Genomic DNA, 18,249 nt, shown 5'->3' on the forward strand with positions numbered 1-18,249 from the left:
CCAAATGTTTTAGCTGTGCCCTTGAAGTCATCTGTGGTTGGCCCCCATGTGTCAAATGCCATATGAACAAAATCCAGGTAATCGTGAGTTGCATAGTCATCAGGGTCAGTGTTCATTGGGACATCTTCTAAGTGTGTTGGGTGTTGAGAGTTACAAATGTTCAAGCTCGAAGGTTGGAGAGACTCGTGAAGGCAGACTAAGTTATTGACCCAGGTATTGCACCCAGAGGATGGCTGGCTCATGTGCATTGCAACAGCGCTGTGACTCTGGAAGCCACCTTTACCACAACTTGGACAGTGGGGCATACTCTAGATGGTCAGGCAGGCTGATTCTGTGTTATGTGATTATCACTTCAGTGCAAATCAGGACATTGTTCAGATCACTATGGAGTGTATTTCTCATATACTACCCAATCACATCCCATTTGTGAACATAGACACTCATGCCTGTTTATAACCTCAATCACACACACCTTCATGCTGGATCAACCATGCCCACAGTCAAGCATCACCCAGGTGGCAAAGGACTGCCCCATAAGCCTCATGATGGCAGGTTCTCTTCCTGCAACAGTCCCTCTAGCAGTACTGAGGTCAAAGCAAAGACAACTGGTGTCTTAGCTGAGATGTATGGGATATTGGAGTCGTCCACTCACACAGTAAGTTCTTTTTTTCCTTCCTAATAACCACTCATTGATAGGTTTTCAATCTGCAGCATGAATCAAAGAGTCAGCTGAATCACAAGGCACTTCTCCTTCTCGATGTAGTGTGCACACAATGCAAAGTCTTTCATGCAGAACAAGCTCTGGCTGCATGCATCGCCCACAAATATGAATCAATGGCCAAGTTGTACAAGTACAAGGCAGGCAGCGGCAAGGTGAGAGTCCACGAAAAAGATATGGAGGTCAGCTCATTACATGTAGCAATGAAAAAACGCAGACTGGGGGAGCCTATTTTTGACATTAGTGTTCTGGCTGGTGAGCTGCAGCCATCTCTTGAGTCTGATGGTATGCTATGCTTGCTCTTTTCTTTTGGGCCACTATTTTACTTATTCTGGATCTTGATAGGCACAGTTATTGAGCATGCTGGTAGTTGAATACTTGCCATTTGTCTAGACTAGTACTATCCATTACTTTCCTGTACTTATCAAAAAATGCTGTATGTTATGTCTGTGTGTTGTTGCCTTCATGCATAGGAACAAAGTTAGATCTACCAAGTTCTCTACTACAGTGGGAATCTAGGTTGCTGTATTAGCTAGGTGTGTCTGTTCCCTTGTATGCTAGGTAGCTATTGGTCTTTGGATTGCTGGTATCACTGGTGTGGCTTACTCAGGTGCTATGAGTTGCTTGGATGCTGGCCACTACTTTGGGCAAGTCTGGTGTAGTCTACTCTGGCACTATGAGTTGCTAGGATGCTTGACATTGCTTTGGACTAATATGAAAATTGTGCAAATACTATGGACAGCTATGAGTTACTAACACATTTTTGTGTTTTGCTGATGTTACAACACCATCATACCACACACAATCCCAATACCTGTAGCTATCTGAATGTATACATCACTAGTTGGTGATCGATGGTTCCATCTTGAGAAATCCATGGAATACCAATATACACAGCCAGTGTGGGACTTGGAGAGTAAAATGGCTGGGAAGTGTGCAAGTGAGAGAGCAGAACAAGACAGTGACAAGTGGATGAATAAAACACATGATGGTGGCTGCCTCAAATAGGTAACCACTGAATGACAGAACTTAATGAGATTAGGCATGCATGAGTTACTTTTTCTTGGAAGCCCACAAGCTTGATCTCCTTGTCATCATTTCCTTGGTTCACACCTTACTCTGATCCTTAGTCTTCTTAGAGTGTCCACCACATCCCTCCTTTGTCATCTTAGAAGGCTTACTCATGGTGGCCTTCCTACCCCACCATGAATCACAGTCCATTAATGGACTACTCTGTTCACCAGTGGAAAATGTCACACTGCACTTGCATTTGAGTTGTGGCATCCGATCAGTGAGATTGTTCACCTGCAAAGCAGGTGAAGGATCCAGATTTGCTTGTGATTGCCCTTGGGCATGGCATTCCAGTTCTGAAGTAGAAGGCTGTAGTGAGCACACTAGGGACAGCTGACTAAATGATGAACCTGTATTTTAAGGAGACTGGACTGGAGACAGAGGACTTCCTGGCAACACCCTGCAGCCATTTGTGTCATTTTCTGAAGCAGATTTTGGTGAGCAAAAGGAGGACAGCTGACTGAATGAAAAACCTGTATTTTCAGGTGACTGGATGGGAGACAGGGGACTTCCTGGCAACAGCCTGTGTCCATTTGTGTGATGTTCTGAAGCTGGGGGCTGTGGAGTATTTGGGAAGGACACCTGAGTAGGTGAACAATTTTTGGAAGGGTGAGTCCCAGAAGACAGGCCAGACAAACTGGCAAGATGTGCAGCAATTTGTTGCCTCATGGTGGCAAGGTTGTCATCATTGTCATTGATATTGACATCATCACCTGTGGTGCCATGAACATCATTAAACAATACTCTATACCTTTGTGTCAGTATGCACTCCACAAGAGCCCCTTACATACTTGTTGTAATGAGAGAACAGCTCTTCAACCCAAGCCTCGTCTTTGTTGTTGATGATAAAGTCAATAATTTGATAATAAAACTTGGAAAAAGAGAATTGCCCATCGAATTTGATGAATTTGTCTTGTGAACAGATGCTGAAACGTGCCTGTGGAAGAGGGTAGTGCATATCATTCTAATGCCATATCACTTACATGTACTGTGGCATATGCAATATGGTAAGCTTCTATGTGGGTCATGTGGTGGATCTTCATGTTTCTGGCACATGTGTTGCACACTTTACTACCAGGCAAAGCAGAAGATGGCAAAGTGAAGATGTGTTTGAGGACTTGATTCTTAAATTAGTAGTTGATACACATGCAGTAGTATACACTTACTCATTCAACGAAATATCCACAGAGGAATCCTTCATTGCTCTTCTCAGGATTATAGTCCTTACCTGGGATGTTGCCAGAGTAAAGAAATGCTGGCCACTTTTGGGTGGTAACAAGGATGCTACCATTCTGAAGCTGCTTCCTCACCCTATGGAACAGCAAATCAGCTGATTGATAACATCAAGTGGAATGGTACATACCCATACCCAGTCACATCTGCTAGCAAAGCCTGCAGGCTCCTCACTGGACAGAGGAGCTGAGTGAGCTCTGTGTGGTTGAACCCAAGCCTGTCTTTTGAACTCTTTGCATTGACAGGTGGATTGACAAGTTTCTTGTCCAGATGGGGAGCTGCATAAGCTGAAATCATAGGCTTGAGATGACTGGCGTTGTCAGATCGCATCTGGCTGATCACTTGTTGCATCTGAAAGAAAGTCACTTGTTAGCTGCATGATGCACTAGACTCGAGTCACTGTTGACTTACCTCATGCATGAGAAGTGTGGTTTTGCCACTCTTCTTCTTCTTAATGAGATCTATGAAGTACAGTGCCTGCTCCTTCAGGTAGTCATATATGCACTTGTATTGTTTGCATTTCTCAGGGTTGCTGTGACCATAAGAACATCACATATATGCTGTTAAATGTTGTACTTACACTTTTCTAAGGATGTTATCGCAGGCCTTTCTAGCACTTTCATCATTGGGGTCATTGGTACCACTTGCTGTATTGTCTGCTTTGAGGGCATGGGAGACTTGAATGACTTTGTTCAGGTTACAGTACATATCAAACATGCAGGAAATCCATCTTGCTGCATGGAGACACTGTACTTTCATGAAGACAATGTGTGAGTACTATGACACACGTGAACTACCACAAGAGACAGCTGTCCGTGGCTGCTGTACCACAGCAATGGCAGTAAAGACCAGTATATTGAACTCAGCTGGGTCATCTGGACCCAAACACAAATCCCTCAATCTGCAAACATACAAGTTCCATGCCCTAGGTGACTATCCAAACATGATCCAACAATGTGATACAACAGATAATTACACAATGCAACCAGTAGGATTGTTTTTGCACAATTGTAAAACACTTACAGATGAATTTCATAGGGCAAATTTGAACACAGGCAGTTGAAGCAGCAGTACCCACAAACTTCAAAGAACCATGCTACAACAATGGCATCCATGAGCAAACACGAGGCTCAAGAATGAGTTATTGACCAAATAGTCAAGTCTCTTGATAAATTGGCATGCAACAACACTGAAGGAAGTGAAAGTGGTGGTGAAAACTGCCCAAGGCAGAAATGTGAGAGGTCTTCACCCTCTCAACATTATCACATTGCAGCATCATCATGAATTCCTGTGGACATCCCTGGTTGGCTGAGTTCATTGGCAGGTGACAGAGCCACTGAGGTATGTCATCTGGTGTGCATGGCTGCATGCAACCAACTAACTCTTTGCAGGACTTTGTTGACCACCTCAAAGACCATCTCCTTGAATGCATTCTTGGAGTGGACTACACTGGTGACCCACCAAGCTTTTCCAATGCCAACCACAACAATCTTATCATCTCACATAATATGATGTATGAGCATCAGACATTGTGTGTCAACTATACAACCTACAACCTCTGCTGAGAACAAGACACCATTAATCTATGCACTCATGTTGATATCATGCTCTTGTCACACGAGACAGATGATTGTCATCACCCATATTGGTATGCATGCATCATTAAAATTTTCCATGTCAATGTATGGTACTATGACAACAATGCCTCATCTGATGGGATAAAGTGGATGAACATGCTCTTTGTGCAGTGGTTCAGCTGCAATAATGGCAGAACAGGGGGATCAGGGTTTGCTGCATGCTGACTGTATTGGGTAGGATTCATTTCCAGTGATGACCCAGATGTAGTCATTCATGGTGTCCATCTGATTCCAGCTTTCTTGCTCAGAAAAACATCTGAATATTTAGGACCATCATTCATGTGGCCTGATGAGGACCTCCATGAGGACTGGTGATATTTTGATGTTAACATGTAAGTGAGGAAATAAATCAACATGGATGCATACTTAAAGCTCAGATAGGTTTGTTGATTGAGATATGTTCATGTGGTTTCGAGGTGGCAGCATCAGGCATAAGGTATCCAGGGAGTGGGATTCATTCTTACAATCAGACTGTCAAACTGCTGGTGAGGAGGTCAGTGGCACATGCAAAGAAGCTGATACAGCACAAGGAGCTGAGGAGGACAACGAGATGAGTGGAGAAGAGGAAGATGATGATACAGACCTGGATGAGGATGAGGGAAGCTCCAGTGAGCCTGATGATGACAAATCAGATGATAATGACAGCAAAATGGTGGCAGGCCTCAATGATAACAAGAACTTGTATGCCCAGGAGGGATATGGGATGCTTTAGTTACTCATCATTTTCATTCAAAGTCAATGATTTTGTCTTCTTAGATGCCTCTCAGCTTGAATGTGTACACATATATTCATGTTAAATCATCATATATTTGATGTCATTTCTCAACAGATGCAATTATAGTTACTTTGTAATTTGCATTACTGGAATTTGCTGATCTGCTTCTGAGTGGCAGTGGCCATTTTGCTTCTGAGACAGGGCCTTACTACAACAGGGTAATAATGGCAGGTGAAATCAGGGCAATGACCATCAACATGCTTCAAGATGTCATCTACCCCAAAATCAATGGCACCCTTTCACCCTGGAACATGCATTACTTCAATGTCAACATCACCACCCCTGACAGGAAATGAGTTGTGTTTTGTCTGAAAGACATCTGCAGTAGGTAACACAAGCTATCCTTTTACATTTAAATGTGTATTCTAATTGTTCCCCTATCCCAGGAAGCCTTGTCATGATGTTGCTATACAAACAGACAGCAAGGAGACAAAGGAGCAGGCCATGCAAGCCAGTGACCCCTCCCTCACCCAAGCCAATGATACTACACTCACAGTAAAGTGTGAGCCTACATTGCAAGATGTGGAGAATGTAAAGTTTAGGTGTGCTGTAGGGTATTCTTTGTGGTTTCTCTACTGATGTCTGCTCACAGCCCATGCTCTGCAACTCCCTGCCAGGTATTCAAGCAGTGCTCACCCTCTGAATATTTTGTCACCCCCCTTGTTCCTCCAGTCATTGTCAATGAGCTTGCTATGGCATGCAAGAAGCTTAAATGTCACCAGAGCTCCTCTTAGGCTTTCAATTTCCCTCTCAGTATGGATTACTGTAAAGTGTAACTATGTTTTACTACTGAGCATGTCATAGGAGTGCATTCTAATGAAGTGATTGGCAAGGCCCAGAACAATGAACTTGTGGTGATATATATATTCATTGATATGTACAGGCCTGCATGTGTGGTAGACGCAAAATATAGTAACCAGCGCATGCTGGATGTTGATGTAGATCGATAAATGCTATGTCGTTGCCTCAGCAATCAACAGGACACACAGGGGTGCACGGTATCACGAGACCGACTCGCGGCACGTCAGCGGCACAGCCACTCGAAAATATATTCCTTATCGGGAAATAGCGGAGTTTGACAATTTTGGTGATGCTCAGCGACATTTCAAGGTGGGCGGTCCATCTGATTCTTTCAATCAACCATTTCTACGATCAAGATAAAAGAACAACCTTGCACTTTGAAGACCTCCCAACGATAAATCAGTGTAACCCAGCTTCCCACTTCCGGTCGCAAGGGTAAGTGTCAATGCGGAAAGGACGATCGTCCACATCAATGCCACATACACTCCTGTTTACCATCACCCATTTCTCATATGGACAGCGGAACGCCTAACGTTCCAGTCGGCGCGGGTATGTAGTACGTCTGACCTCACCATTATCACTGTCGCGGCAGAAATTCAAGCAATACGTGAAATATCTAAGTAGCTCCGGCTTCTTGTCATGTGCAAGTACTCCTTCCGGAAAGCAGCTCGGTTACTCGATGACGCAGACAGCCTGACGGCTGGTATGTCTTTACAGTCTTTAACGAGTTTTGACGACTATGAGCCTTCTTTTTGTGGTGTTCTCGGGATGATGCGGATTTCTCTGCTGCGTTGCTTGAGGGTGCAGTTAGCTTAAAACCGGAGCTCACAATAGGCACTTCTATCTGATGTTGTGGATGGGGTTGACGCGATACCCGTAAGGGTCTCACGCTTGTCTCAGCAAGGGACGACGATGTCACTGACGAAGATAATCAGGCAGTTTGTGACTTGTTCAAGGCGATCACGGCTGCCAAGGGTATAGGGGCACGACTTGTTTTGTCATCCCTGTTTTCCTGTTGCGGGGAAAATAACGCGAAGATAGATAAAGCTACGATACTCTCTGGTGCACTTCAACGAAGTCCCAAGGAGCTATGACCCCTTACCTTCCATCGAAGAGGATTTTTCCAACTCTGTAAGGTACCGATACCCCCCAACGCAGTGTGACGAAGAACACATCCCGCCCATGTAAATCATGCATGATCTTTTGACGGTTATTACGGTCGTGCTTCATGATTTCAACTTGCAGACCCTCTCAGAGACGCTAGATCTCCACCCCATCTACAGACAGCTTTGCATTCGTCACCCTCATTATCAAAAGAACCCGTCTTCTACATTTCCTCTGCGAGGACACCAGTCCCATCCATCTCGACCAGACACTGCAGGCAGAGAGGCTTCAACACCATCTCGCCAAAATTTGCCAGTAATTTGACGGTATTAGCAGCCTGATTAAGCATGGAATGGCCAGCCCGATTTGCGACATGGGTGAAACTATATTCAATCTAGATGGAGACTACTTGAGGGCCATAACACGAGAACTCAGCAATCATTCCCCTTCAGAAGACACTCTAGCCACACTGTGCAGGACGTTCACAGACATGGGGGAGATGTAGCACAGGATGAGACGGAAGAAAGAGACGAATCTAGTTGAAGACCGGGTAGAGGGTGGCATTAGGGAACTCGGCCTTGATGATGAGCCAGAGCCAGAACATCGGCGTGGCATAAGTAATATCTGATGACTCCATCCTGCCAGACCCGCCAGTAAGGAGGCCACCGAATTCGCCAGTGCCGCAGGCGATCATCGACCCGGAGTCTCCGCCCTTGGAGAACGCGCCTGAGTCGCTGTCATATGGGAGTATTGCCCATTCAATCGAGTCCCGGTGAGTTTGGTTGGAGAAGTACTCGCGAGCATAGGAGAAGCATCCAGTGGCACGACCAATCGTGGTGAGAGTGGTAAGGCCGCGCTTAATGACGTAGAGGCTGTTTTCGCCGTCGTGGTCCTTCGTCTTGGGATGGCGCATGCAATCCTCGGCGAGAATGTCCCTGAGCACGAGGAGGCGTTCGGCTGGGTACTTGAAGCCGGACTGCGCGTGCGTGCGAGGATACATCGAACTTGGCGCCCTCGATCTCCGTCCCTGAATATAAACAGTTACACCCTTAGTGAGAAAGATCAGCACACACCTAAGTCAATAACGTTGCCCTTAAAGTTAGGCAAAAACCTGGCCTTATCGAGCTCGACGACGCAAACATCCTTGGTGAAGCTATGTGGAACTGTACCGACAGCGATAGCAGGCGACCAGACAACGTGGCCGATCACACGCTGGCTCTGCTTACCGAAGTCCTTCTTCGACCGCTCGTAGAGTTCCTGAAGCTCATCGATAGCATTGGTCGCCTCCTCCAGTAACTGCCTGAGTCTTCGTCAGCTCCTTCTTCGCCTTCTCAGCGACAGGGGTATCGCCTACCGCCCTCCCCTCCAACCTCCTGATCGACTCCCTGTAAATCTCCGCTGCAGTGCCAAGGTTTCCGATCCGGATCTGGATGGACTTGAGGTAGTCGTCCCACGCCTTGGTGCCCATGAGGAGGACTTCCTTACGAGGCCTGCTGGGGTTGTAGGTGTAGTCGGAATTGTCCTCATCTGCTGGGAAGAGGACATGGCGGGCCGTAACACCGTAGAGGTCGTCTCCGTTCTTGAAGTAGAAACCCATAGTGCCCCGAAGGTGGGGCGTCTTTGCAGCAGAAATAGGAAGTCCAAGCGCAGTAGTGAGAGGATCAATGACGTGCCTGGTTGCATCCAGGTCTGAGGCGGGTTCGTAGAGCTCGGCACTAGCTGAGCGCCTGAACACCGATTCACGGAATTCGATGTCGACGGCTTGCAATGCCCTCGTCCTCGAGGAGTGCTAGTATGGCGTTGGCTGTATTGAACGCATCTTCACCGGTGAGACTATCGGGAAGAACGCCGATCCAGATCACGACGGGGCCAATAACAACAGGTGTTTGTTGGTCCGGGACCGTGCGGAAACGGACGAGGTCAATGGTCGAAAGGCGGACCTGCTGCTCGTCGAGAAGATGACGAACCTTGGGACCGAGGTCCCCCCATTTGTCGCCAAGCTTGTGGTCGTAGACTGGATAGAGGTGCTTCAAGCGACGATATGCCTCTGGTCCCTTGGGCATGACGAAGGGGTCCTTCGAGGTGCGGTAGACCAGCTTGGGAGGGGAATTGGAGATCCCCGAATAGTAGAAGGTAGCCTCGACTTTGGAGATAGCGTTGGGAGGGGAGCCGGAAGAGACATGCTCGTCGTAGAGACTGGGGTCGGTGAAGTCCGTGTCGGTGGGCCTGGAGCCAGTACGGCCCTGGCTGTTCTGCCTGGCTAGCGTGATACACTCTTGGGGGAATGTCGAAGCATTCACTTAGGCGAGTATACGAGTGGGTCAGTATAAAAGGATAGTAGTAAAACGATACAGCGATTACCAGAAAGGTTTGCCAGGGGAGCAAAACTTCAAAATTGCGGCTACCACCTCAGTAATAGCAGTCAGCAGCATCAACATTGACTCGGTCTACCCAAGCTATCGACAAAATTCCACTAGATTTAGTTAGTTGCCTTTCTAGTGTGTTTACATCCCTCTTTCCCCCCAAAAAAAACTAGAGTGCGTGTTTCATTTCTGTCACGACGGAAGTATGGTCAATGCGTGAAGTATCTAGTTTAGACTCCTCCATCATGCGCAATCATGTCGCCTAGTTACACGACGATGCAGATACCCACTGGGACTGGTCGGCCTTATTAGGTGACTGACGTACACTCTCTGTTCATTCCATGAGCCTAAGCTACAAGTTATTCTCAGTTGAATGCGAGATCTATCAAGTATCCAGGATTAAAATGCCTACAAAGCCAACAAAGGCGAGTGACAAACCAAAAACAAGAAACGGGGGGGAAAGCCACATAGAAAAGTGACTTATTCCTATCTCGGATAATGAAAATAGCCACGGAAACGACACGAATCACTTGCTGTCCACTTCCATCGCTTCTTCCGGCACCGAATGAGGATCAGATAATCGCGGTTTCGAGTTCGAAGTTGACGGCTTGTGCTCTACCGATCGAACAGACGAAGGAGTGGACGTGTCAGGCGGATGAAGGTGTGCGAGAAGCACTTTGCTTTTTAGACCTCGCCGAAGGGTTGAAGAAGCCACACTTGGGGCAGATATACTCTGAAATCGACATGAGGTTAGCATCAGAAGGGCAACTGCGTTCAGAGGGTTGAAGGTGTAGCTCACGCGTATCCTCCCATTGGCTTTCCTTCACGAGGCCATTGTGCGCGAAACACTTTTGACAGATGAGTGCGTATCGTGAAGCTGCCACGCTCTCAGACGACTCGTCGTCCCCCAATATCGCATCAGCAAGTTTATCATACCACTGCTTTCGCGTCGCTTGTATCGGCTGCGGTATCGCTGGGTCGTAGACGTCAGCTTAATGACATAACAAGCAGTGATGCACGTACGAGATAACTGCAAGGCGGACGGTTCTGTCCGCCGATTCGGGGTTGCCGGGTACTGTTGCGACGATGGGGTTTGCAATGTCAAGGGTGTCGGAGGCACACTAGCAGCGACATTCCGGCGACGTAATGGCGTGGCATTTGGGGTGGACGATGACGGTGACTCGTCGTACTTTTCGATCAGGTTTCGAGTAGAATAGTAGTTCGTCTTCTGCTTAATTTCCTCGATTTTGGTACGTTGTTTCTTTAGTACTGCCATAAGTGTCCTCTCTGCATGTAGCCGTTAGTGAGCACGTTCAGGAGTCTAAACGGGTTATCGAATGGAGTCACCTTCTCGGCCCCCTTTCCATGAATACCATATCTGCATCATCCGCCTCGCAAACAGAATCCTGTATGTTTCGCATGAGAAGGCTGCACATAAACCAGATTGGCATGCCACACTGACAATATAGGTCCAACCAACACCGCCGCCTTTCCTGGTCCTGACTCGCGCCACGTCTGTGGGAGGGTCCGCGTATACCACAGACTGACATATGCGAACCAAATTAGGATCGTCCCAAGCGTGAAGTGCAGTGTCGTGCGTCGCTCTCGAAGACGGATCTCGGCGAGACGCGTCTGTCGCTTCTGCACGTCCGCAGCTAGGGTGGAAAGGATTTGCTCATAATCTTCGGAGCCGCTCTGCTTAGGATCTGGTAAGTGCGCACAGTCAGGAGTTGATAAGTGAAAACTGACAGACCCTCTTGAACAGACGGGAGAAGAAAGACATGGCGGGACTGGCGGTGAGATTTTGGAGACGTCCACCGAGTCTGACGCAGTTAGACGTATTGCACAGCCACCCAGTGTGAACACGTGGAAATCATGGCACGTGACTGCATACGTGAACGGGCGTTAATTAGCAAGTTCAGCTTCAGAAGCTGGTGTTTCTCAGAGCGAATCTTCTCGGTTGCGAACACGTCGGGTGGAGTTCTCCTATCGAATTGCTTGCTCCCTATGGTCTAGTGAAGTGTGGACAGCTCGCCGCACACAACCAATATTAATGCATTGTGCGGTTTCGCCACGGTTAGCACACTTCTTATTCCCTTTCCTCTCCTCTCCACGTGCACCCTCTCACATCCACACCCGGACTAAACCAATCCCCCACCGAACTCATCTACATATTCCCCCTCTCCTCTCATGTACGACTGGAAAGTGAGTGGGCAGTGTCAGCTCGAAACCACGACTGACGAGGCAGGCTCCTACACAAACTTATCCCGAGTAGTACTACATGTATGTTGCTACCCAGCACAGGCCGTGTGGTTCATTCTATTTTATTTTCCTCCTTCTTATCAATATTTCTGCGGTAAGGATTTTCTTTGCAATACTCCATTTGAAAGACAAAGGTCGATTTTTCAAACGATTCCAGCATGAGTACCGATCTGCACCTCCGAAGGACAAGTGGATCTAATCAGTACCTGTACAACCGTCCATTCCTCATGGGATCAACAGGGTCCCTCGTAGTCCATCCAGCGCAGGTACGTGGTGTGTCTCACTGCTCCGTTATGATTAGTTCCGGATGTCGCTCAGTTCTACAATCCGGTAGGTCTTATTCGTGGTGGACAAATGCTTTCTGTTCACTGAGACGGCGGTACTGTCTGCATCCAGAACTACATTCCCACAATAACTTCGGCGTCTCTTCATTTTTGATCGTACTATGAGATGGGGGCTGGGAGCAACTTGGTGAAACAACCGACGAAGTCTTACTCACGATAATATTACGAGCCTGACTTCGTCAATGTTTCAATTTTCGGTCGCGGGTTCAAACTGATACGACCCGCGCATGCTCGCCAGTCACATGTGAGTGGAGCGGTTGGACGAACGCTGTGGGAAACAAGTGGGGTATGAGTGTAGACGGTCTACCCCCATACCATACCCCCCCCTCACAGAACGTCTACGTATCCTCTCCTCCCCTCTCGTATACAGCCGGCGAACGTGTGCAAGTTGTATCGGCTTGAACCCACGATCGAATCGTTGACGAGGCAAACTTGTAACATGATCGTAAGTACCACAATACGTCCACCAAGACACCTCAGGGAGCGTATTTGTATTTCGTTCGACTGTTGTTTATCAACTATTTCCGCGGTACAGTGATAGCGTCGATGTCATGGCCAGCGGTTGGACTATTTATCAACAGCCCGTGCAGGCAGGTGGTACGTCTCACCTCACCATCATGACAAATACGTGCAGCATGTTAAACATCTACTTGGTTTGTACTCCTCCATGTTACGCAACTTCGTTGCTCAGATAGCCGACGAATACTTTTATGGGTGTTAGCCGCAATCTATCGTATATCTGTCGAGCCCACGAAGCCAACACAGGCGGGTGATACACGGAGCGTATGGGAGCGACACAGAAAAGCGACTTGTTCCTATCCTCGTCATGCAGTCGGTCACGGCAGACTCACATCCCTATACTATTTTAGCTTTGTGTCCGCCACAGACGTTCCGATCCCATCAGTTGCTTGGTGGTCTCATTTCTTCCTGTACTTCCCTATTCCCTTGTTTTCTCCCTCACCATAAACTCGGACGCGGATCACTCGCAGCGCAAATATAGGAACAAAGATTACGAGTGCCTACTGCTGCGGCTGAATATGATGCAGCCAGGATGAATGTACCAGCCCACCGGTTAGTACGATTGCCACCCGCGTCGTACTTGTCCATTCCACATTCAGCCATCAGAGTCTTCCAGACTTCTGGTGGTTTTTGTCGTCCTGGCGGCGTGCAGACCACTGGCAGCCCTTGTTGTTATTCTTGTGTTCTTACCAGAAGTGTATTGTAGAATCTGTTCGAGAACGCGCCCACACCCGAAGTTTAAAACATGAGGACCTACATATGAGTCATACTTATTGAAGTGCGCACTGCTGGGTGCACCCTCCCAGCTATTGCTATCGACCATCGCAGGTTATTGGTGTGTTTCTGGGTTGTGGCAACACTGACCAGCCTGCCAATAACAGCAGATTGTGAAACATTCCATCTGCGACATGGCGCCTCAACAAAATCACCAGAACGTATTAATGAGCGACCAACACCGTCTTTCTGAACGGCTTCACCTGCTCTATCACTTCGGGTACTCAGATATTGATATGCGTTACCAGGATGTCGACCATCTTAGTAATAGGCATAGGCTGAAATGGTATGACACCAAATCCACCATTCACATTCTCGACACCATCGCGGTCGCACTGACCACCGGCAGGCCCGGAGATGTCTTCGCTGCTGCATTCGACACCCGTGGAGGTGTCACGCTTGTCTTGGCAAAGGACGACTCTCCCACCGCTGAAGACGACCGGGCTGTTCGTGACTTGTTCGGGTCCTGGATCACCGCTCCTGAGACTACGGAGGCATATGACGTTTTACCTTTCCTATTTACTCGTTGGGGGCGAACATTGCAAAGCGGATGGTGAAGATGGATGACGCTGTGCGCGATTTCTCACATGGCCTCGAGGAAGTCTCAAGGCACTACACACCTGTCTCCTCCATCGACCTCTCCACGCTTGGTGATCGTCAGTATGGCTGCAATGGCGTCGAGAAGGCGGACAGCCGTTTTGTTACTGCAGTCCTGCACCCGGTCTCACGATCACGCATATCGAGATCTGAGTAATTGAAATGGTAGATCAACTGAAGCTGCTCCGCAAGAGGCGCTTGGCCGTCCAGGACCCTAGGGTGGTTGGCTGCCACATCGCCGATGGAGAGCTCCGCAATCTGTTGAGCACTGTGAGTGGGCTAGTCGGTGTCTTGTAACAGAGTCCCAATTCTCACAGTTAGGGGTGGGTGAGTATCTATCATCTCCGCCTAGCGTTCGACTTCTTACGGGCATTCCTACCCTTTATTCCTCATCCATTCGTGTCCCACCGCAACTCTCATCTGTCTTAGGACCAGTACGAGCTAGTTCAGGGACCTTGATACAATCGCTCCAGAGTTCACCGCGTCTGAGCCCACAACGCAGTTGGGTGCTCCCAAATAGTGCTGTGACATACCAGAAGATCTGCCCCACACGAGGCACATAATACTCGCAATGGTATTACGTTCTCAAATTCCTCACCACTCGCTCGCTAGTCGGGTATGAGAGGAGAGGGGGATATGTTGCGGCGAGAGCCTCGCAAATGTCACGAAGCGGTAGAATGTATTGTGTACAGCGAGCTGCCCGCATTCACCGGACCCAGAGGAAGTAACCAGTACAAGAAAGGGGGCAACGCGGTCCACATCACCGAGCGATTAGTATAACATTCTTGCAATGAAAAGCGGTAACTACCATCAGGTAGTGTTGCATTGTTCACGGCGACAGGGTTGTTGCAAAGAGTGTTGCAGCATTTTGTCAACATTTCAACAATCATACTAATTTTGTTGCAGCATGTTGCAACACTCGTTGCAATGTCTATACTACTTTCATTGCAATGTGTTGTAGTGCCCTTGCCCCTTTCGTTGCAATGTCTATACTACTTTCATTGCAATGCATTGTAGCACCCTTCATTGCAATATGTTGCAACACCTTGTGACCACCATATTAATTACAACTTGATTGCTTATCTGCCAGCATATGCAGTTGGATAGCTCAAGCATGTTTGCACATAGAAGTATGACATATACATGATGATGAGACAATTTCAATGAAGAGTATGAATTACAAAAAGCTTAAGGAACTGTCTTCCTTTTCCTGGTGTGAATGATTATCATCAAAACATAGCATCCCAATTGAATTGTGCGACTTACTTTGACTTCCTTGCCACACCATCCTTGAGTTCAGACTGCTTCTTCTTCACCCTATGCACTGCCAAACCATTCTCCTTATCCACATTGCCTATCATGTTGTCTTGCTGGGCATGCAAGGATGGGACTGGTTCGTGTTTAGGACAGCCTAGCGGAGGGTCCCCAAGCACCTTGGAGGCTGGTGGCAGAGAGCTGTCATCAGATGGGGTGGGAGGTAACAAAGGCAGGTCTTGTGTCAAGTGCTCATATTGCCCTGCCATTGTGAAATAGTCCAGATATGGATTGGTAGTACTACCAGTAAGAGACATCAAATGGTTCATAGCATGGACAGTTGCAGGGTTAGAGCTAATGAGTGGTAGGCCATCGAAGTTCCACTGTGGTGTAAACATTGACATTGTGTCAGGCCTGGAGAATGCTATCCAGTTCTGCACCGAAAGAGCTGAAATCCTGTGAAGATAAAAGATGATTGGAAATACCAGAAGGCTGGATACTTGCTGAAGGGACAAGAGTGCACTCAGGCATTGCAACACTTGGAAGTCCCATGATGGAACTGGGCATTGCAATGTGTGAAGGTGTTGCAACATATGCTGGAGTTTTGGCTGGACTTGCAATACTTGGATGCATGGTCTGAATGTGCAGTGGCAAGATGATAGGATAACATGATGTTGCGAGAGCTGGAACCTGTGATGAGTCAGGGTGGAGTTGTTGCAACAGACATACCATCACGAGAATTTGCAACACTTAAATACCAAAGTGTTGAGAATATAAATATGAGAGTGGAAGCATTGCTCAACTTGTCTGAATGCCCAGCATTGTCGACCTCCTGGTCATCATCAATGCCTGAATCATCACCTTCCTGGTCATCACCAATGCCCACATCATCCCCTTCATTGTCCTTGCCAATGCCTGCATTGTTACCTTCCTGACCCTCACCAACATCAGTGTCATCTTTGTCATCCATGTTCCTGTGGTTGTCAGGCTTGTCATCATTGTCACCCTTCATGACATCAGCACCATTGTTTGTGTCGCTGCCCTTGTCATGGCCTGTTTTCTTGCTGATGGAGGAGGCTGCAATGACATGGTACATTATCATCTTCCCAGTCAGCATTGTGGCTTTTCTAACTAAAGAATAAAAACTTACAAAGCTTGGAGTCAAGGAATTCCACATATGCTTGCACCACAGTGGAGTCAAAGTGACAGTAAGACTCTGCAAAATTAAGTCCACATCTATTCTTCCTGATGTGAAGGCTTTATGAACACTGTTGTGTGAGCTAAAACACAATCAGTAGTACTTTGCTCACCTTGCAATCACACACTGCTCCTCAGCATCCACCAGATCTGGCCCACCCATCAGAACTGAAAAGGACCAACCAGTCTGTTGTACCAGTATGTTGCTTGTTATGGATGTGCATAACTTTGTCTTGGATCTCTTGAGGTTCCACCCTAAACTTTTTGTTGATCTGATCACAAAGACTGGAAATGTTACTATTGGTTGAGATGTTGTTGGGCTTGACCCATGAGGTATAGTACATTTTTGAATAAATTTCCAGCAGCTTTTTTATGTGTTTTAGCTTTCATCAAGCCATTGATAATGGTCAATGTCTTCCTGTTTGCAGCCTGATTTTTCCCAGCTCCCACATGCCAGCACAACCACTGTTGTAATTGCTGCACAAAGTTCAGTGAGCTCTTCCATGAAGTAATGTGATATTGCTGACCTGTTGGCACTTGGTGACAGCATCTCTGAGGATCTTGTCCTGCTCAAGAGTCAATGATACATCTGGTGGGAGGTCTGGGAATGCAACAGCCCTCTTGGGCCAGAGTTGTGACCATTGTTTGAAGATGGTTGGCCAGTGTCGTGAGTATTCCTTGGTGCTCATACTCAGTACTGCACTAACTCATCCTGCAAAAACTTCTTCTGCTCAGGAGTCGTCCATTCCTTCCTTGGCATGTCTACAATGTGATGTCAGTCACTAACCCTAATGTGTACTGTGCAACAAAATAAAACTTACTGGCAGCTGACAGTTATAATGCAATGGACAGAGAGTCAAGACAAGGTGAGCAAGGAGTGTGTCAACACATCTTATCTTACACTAGGTGATCTACATTGATTAGGGATCTAGGCCACTGCATTTGAAATGAAAAATTAATGCAGATCCTAAAAGGTATGTGTTGGCAAGTCTTCTGTGTAATATATCAATGTATCTTATGTTACAGGATCTCAGGTGACTGCAGAAAGCCTCGGATTCATGGAATGGCCACCAAGCAAGAGTGAAGGCAATGATGGTAATCCATCTTCATGCTTGCGTAGCGCATTGATGTGTCTTTGTACAATGCATCCATGTATCTCATGTACAGATCTTGGCCACTACTAGAATGCATCAGATTCACAGAATGGCCACTGAGTAACTATGTGACCAGCATGTAGGAGAAAAGTGCAAGAGGCAAGACAGTGATGGCGAATTCAGATAAATTGGAGATCTTCAATTATCAAATACCACAAGTCATTGTTCTTGAAACTGTGGCAAGTGCAGGGTCAGCACATTTGGATAGTGAGAGAACCACTTCATTCTGTAGTACTACATAGTGTCTAGTGGGTAGTTCTGGAACAATAAAATGCCTCTTGTATGCATCCCAGCTACATCTGCACCTTCCATAGCATTCATCAAGAGGTCCTCCAGAATTTGTGATACTAAGTGAATATGATTGTATGTTTCCTTGGTAGGATCATTCAGGTTGTCCCAGTGTTGCCATTTCAACATATGCACTCATGACTCCAAGCCATCCACCT

General features: G+C 47.1%; 7 protein-coding genes across 7 annotated transcripts; 3 read left to right on the forward strand and 4 right to left on the reverse strand.

The window, feature by feature from the left end:
* Positions 1 to 490: 490 nt before the first annotated feature.
* Positions 491 to 1,111, forward strand: F5J12DRAFT_784541 (uncharacterized protein; the record flags this gene model as incomplete). The annotated part of the gene is made up of 3 exons (XM_051743058.1): positions 491 to 655; positions 697 to 873; positions 1,064 to 1,111. The coding sequence occupies 3 exons, from the start codon at positions 491 to 493 to the stop codon at positions 1,109 to 1,111; spliced, it is 390 nt and encodes a 129-aa protein (XP_051597642.1).
* A 2,055-nt stretch (positions 1,112 to 3,166) lies between these two features.
* F5J12DRAFT_683361 (uncharacterized protein) lies at positions 3,167 to 3,733 on the reverse strand (the record flags this gene model as incomplete). Its single annotated transcript, XM_051740278.1, has 3 exons — positions 3,167 to 3,373; positions 3,434 to 3,554; positions 3,603 to 3,733. Coding segments are annotated over 3 exons (459 nt in total), but the record flags the coding sequence as incomplete, so codon positions are not given.
* A 1,323-nt stretch (positions 3,734 to 5,056) lies between these two features.
* On the forward strand, positions 5,057 to 7,329 carry F5J12DRAFT_784543 (uncharacterized protein; the record flags this gene model as incomplete). The annotated part of the gene is made up of 8 exons (XM_051743059.1): positions 5,057 to 5,340; positions 5,821 to 5,976; positions 6,318 to 6,346; positions 6,405 to 6,544; positions 6,649 to 6,670; positions 6,756 to 6,784; positions 6,860 to 6,938; positions 7,136 to 7,329. The coding sequence occupies 8 exons, from the start codon at positions 5,057 to 5,059 to the stop codon at positions 7,327 to 7,329; spliced, it is 933 nt and encodes a 310-aa protein (XP_051597644.1).
* A 545-nt stretch (positions 7,330 to 7,874) lies between these two features.
* Positions 7,875 to 9,754, reverse strand: F5J12DRAFT_951702 (uncharacterized protein; the record flags this gene model as incomplete). Its single annotated transcript, XM_051749812.1, has 4 exons — positions 9,099 to 9,754; positions 8,679 to 9,058; positions 8,411 to 8,635; positions 7,875 to 8,366 (listed from the first exon to the last, which is right to left on the reverse strand). Exons 1-4 carry the CDS (start codon positions 9,400 to 9,402, stop codon positions 7,875 to 7,877), a joined length of 1,401 nt encoding a protein of 466 aa, XP_051597645.1. The 5' UTR covers positions 9,403 to 9,754.
* A 103-nt stretch (positions 9,755 to 9,857) lies between these two features.
* Positions 9,858 to 11,545, reverse strand: F5J12DRAFT_771575 (uncharacterized protein). The gene is made up of 5 exons (XM_051742250.1): positions 11,456 to 11,545; positions 11,165 to 11,397; positions 11,050 to 11,108; positions 10,726 to 10,989; positions 9,858 to 10,675 (listed from the first exon to the last, which is right to left on the reverse strand). Exons 1-5 carry the CDS (start codon positions 11,483 to 11,485, stop codon positions 10,350 to 10,352), a joined length of 912 nt encoding a protein of 303 aa, XP_051597646.1. The 5' UTR covers positions 11,486 to 11,545; the 3' UTR covers positions 9,858 to 10,349.
* Positions 11,546 to 13,735: 2,190 nt separating this feature from the next.
* Positions 13,736 to 14,761, forward strand: F5J12DRAFT_784545 (uncharacterized protein; the record flags this gene model as incomplete). The annotated part of the gene is made up of 5 exons (XM_051743060.1): positions 13,736 to 14,047; positions 14,149 to 14,257; positions 14,368 to 14,468; positions 14,516 to 14,525; positions 14,628 to 14,761. 5 exons carry the CDS (start codon positions 13,736 to 13,738, stop codon positions 14,759 to 14,761), a joined length of 666 nt encoding a protein of 221 aa, XP_051597647.1.
* A 625-nt stretch (positions 14,762 to 15,386) lies between these two features.
* F5J12DRAFT_784546 (uncharacterized protein) lies at positions 15,387 to 16,993 on the reverse strand (the record flags this gene model as incomplete). Its single annotated transcript, XM_051743061.1, has 7 exons — positions 15,387 to 15,408; positions 15,465 to 15,900; positions 15,938 to 16,135; positions 16,182 to 16,529; positions 16,603 to 16,709; positions 16,763 to 16,817; positions 16,846 to 16,993. The coding sequence occupies 7 exons, from the start codon at positions 16,991 to 16,993 to the stop codon at positions 15,387 to 15,389; spliced, it is 1,314 nt and encodes a 437-aa protein (XP_051597648.1).
* Positions 16,994 to 18,249: the final 1,256 nt, after the last annotated feature.

This window comes from Pisolithus orientalis, assembly GCF_024613125.1.
Source record: "Pisolithus orientalis strain OTSU chromosome Unknown F5J12scaffold_27, whole genome shotgun sequence".
NCBI classification, from domain to species: domain Eukaryota; kingdom Fungi; phylum Basidiomycota; class Agaricomycetes; order Boletales; family Pisolithaceae; genus Pisolithus; species Pisolithus orientalis.